General features: G+C 66.2%; 1 protein-coding gene across 1 annotated transcript in view; it reads left to right on the top strand.

The window, feature by feature from the left end:
- PKP3 (plakophilin 3) overlaps positions 1–1,450 on the top strand; it is an 11,609-nt gene extending 10,159 nt beyond the window's left edge. The window contains exons 9-12 of the mRNA XM_017732763.1: positions 6–159; positions 375–567; positions 966–1,053; positions 1,307–1,450. Coding sequence (XP_017588252.1) covers positions 6–159; positions 375–567; positions 966–1,053; positions 1,307–1,342 — 471 coding nt within the window. The 3' untranslated portion in view covers positions 1,343–1,450. The remainder of the gene's footprint in view (positions 1–5; positions 160–374; positions 568–965; positions 1,054–1,306) is intronic.
- Positions 1,451–2,338: the final 888 nt, after the last annotated feature.

The following is a 2,338-nucleotide window of genomic DNA, read 5'->3' on the forward strand; positions in this document are numbered from 1 at the left end:
TGCGGTGGGCGGGTGTGCTGAGCCGGCTGGCGCTGGAGCAGGAGCGCATCCTGAACCCCGTGCTGGACCGCGTCCGCACCGCCGACCACCACCAGCTGCGCTCCCTCACCGGCCTCATCCGCAACCTGTCCCGCCACGCCCGCAACAAGGACGAGATGTGTGAGTGCCGGGGGTGAACCAGGCCCGGGGGGGGGTTCCTCCCAGCCTTTTCCTCAGTCTGGCCTCCCCTTCCCTCCAGCCACATCCCAGCCCTGTCCTGCCTGCTGTGCCCCCGCTCACAGCTGAGCGTGCAGGCTGCTCCATCCCCTATTCCCAGACGTGGCTCTGTCTCCCCCGGCTCTGGCCACCAGCCCTGACATGCCCTTTGCCTGCAGCCACCAAGGTGGTCAGCCACCTGATCGAGAAGCTGCCGGGGAGCGTTGGGGACAAGGCCCCGCCCGCTGATGTCATCGTGAACATCATCGCGGTGCTCAACAACCTGGTGGTGGAGAGCCCCATGGCCGCCCGTGACATCGTCTACTTCGACGGCCTCAGGAAGCTCTTCTTCATCAAGAAGCGACGGGACAGGTCGGAGCTGCCGTGTCCCAGCTCACACCCGGGCTCCTGTCCTGCTCTCCCCTCCCTCCCCTCCTCCAGCACAGTGCAAGAGGGGCACAAGTGTCCCTTCCCAAGCCGTGGCGATGGGAGTCCCCAGACCGGCTCAGAGTGGCCTTGTGGCCACCTGCCAGCCCTTTGTCACCCCCTAAGGATGCCCCACCATTGCCACAGCTGCCTTTTCCTGTCAGGGAGCCTCTCTCTGCTGCTTCCTCTTGTGGTGGGACCAAGATATTCACCTCCTGCCTCTCCCCACCCGCACTAAGCCCCCAGTCCCTCCGGGCCCCTCTGGGGTGGTCTCCTTGGCCTGGTGGGCACTGTCCCGTGCTCAGTGGTGCCCAGAACCTCATGGCATCCTGTCCCTTTCCCAGCTCGGACAACGAGAAGTCCTCCCGAGCCGCCGCCAGCCTCCTGGGAAACATGTGGCAGTACACCAAGCTCCACCGGGACTTCAAGATGGTACGTACCCGTTCCGGAGCCTCCTGCAGCCAGCAGGCCCTGGGGGAGATCCTGAGCGGGGATCCCAAGGGAATGGAGGCCAGGGGATTCATCCTGGAGAGCCACACCACCCAAATGCTGCCTGTGCTGGGTCCCCACTCCATGCCTGCTTTTCCCAGAGCGTTGTCCCTGTGCAGGCGGGGTGGGGACGGCGTGGCCCGTCAGTGCCGGAGCAGAGGGGCTCCGTGTGCCTGATGGGGCTGTCTCCTTGCAGAAGGGGTACCGGAAGGAGGACTTCCTCAGCCTGTGAGGACACCCTGGGAGCTGGAATGCCCCAGCTGGGATGCTCCGTGCTGCCGGCCACGCCGTGGGGAGGCTGCTCGCTGCCGGCCCCCTGCCCTGTAACCTAATCCCTACATCCCATGCACCTCCCCCTTCCACCGGGTCCCCTTCCCCGGCCGGGGGACACTTGTCCTCCCTCCTGCCCAGCCTTAATCCCAGCTGCTGCTTTTGGCTCTGCTGTGGGGCCCCACTGGGACCCCAGTTGTGGGGCTCTCCCCCACTCTCAGCCAGCTGTCTGCAAAACTTGGCTTGTCGTGCAGCTTGAAGGGGGCAGGAGCCGCAGGGATTTGGGAAGGCTCCTGTAGAGCAGTTCTGGGGCAAGGGGGCTTCTGGGGGTGCTTCATCCCAGCTCCCTGAGCCGCGGGGCCAGGGGGTGTCCGTGCCCCATGCCAATGTGGGATGTGCTGCGTGTTACACTTGTGTGGTGCCCTGGCTGGGTGGGGATGGGGCTTTGCATGGCTTGGGGGCTTGGAGGGCTCTGAGGCAGCTTCCCACAGTTTATGGGGTGGCACGGTGGCTGCAGGGAGCTGGGAAGTGATGCTGTGACAGTGCTGTGTTCCCCTTCGCTAGGGAGGGTGGGCAGGGGCTTGTGTCTGATGGGGCTGCCCTGGCCCTCAGTGCAGGAAGCCCAGGGGGGCCTCAGGGCCCCATCTGTCACCCTGTGGGGACTGTCCCAGCGTGGCAGAGCCGCTGCTGTCGCTCCTCACCAGCTGTTGCCAGGGCTGGGCCCTGCTGGCGCAGCAGGAGCAGGATCCGGGCAGGGCCATCCGGGTCGTGTTTGCTGAACGGTGTTGCCCCGTGGGTGGGGAGATGCCCCGGGTGTCCCCGGTGTCCCCATTGCTGGGTGCAGACGGGTCCAAAGCTCTCTGTGCCGCGGTGGTGGCTGGGAGGGGACACACGGCTGGGCTGGGGGTGGCTTTGGGCTGCTGGCGGGTTTGGGGCTGGGGGAGCCCCCGCGCTTGAG

This window comes from Corvus brachyrhynchos, unplaced genomic scaffold, assembly GCF_000691975.1.
Source record: "Corvus brachyrhynchos isolate BGI_N302 unplaced genomic scaffold, ASM69197v1 scaffold624, whole genome shotgun sequence".
NCBI classification, from domain to species: Eukaryota; Metazoa; Chordata; class Aves; order Passeriformes; family Corvidae; genus Corvus; species Corvus brachyrhynchos.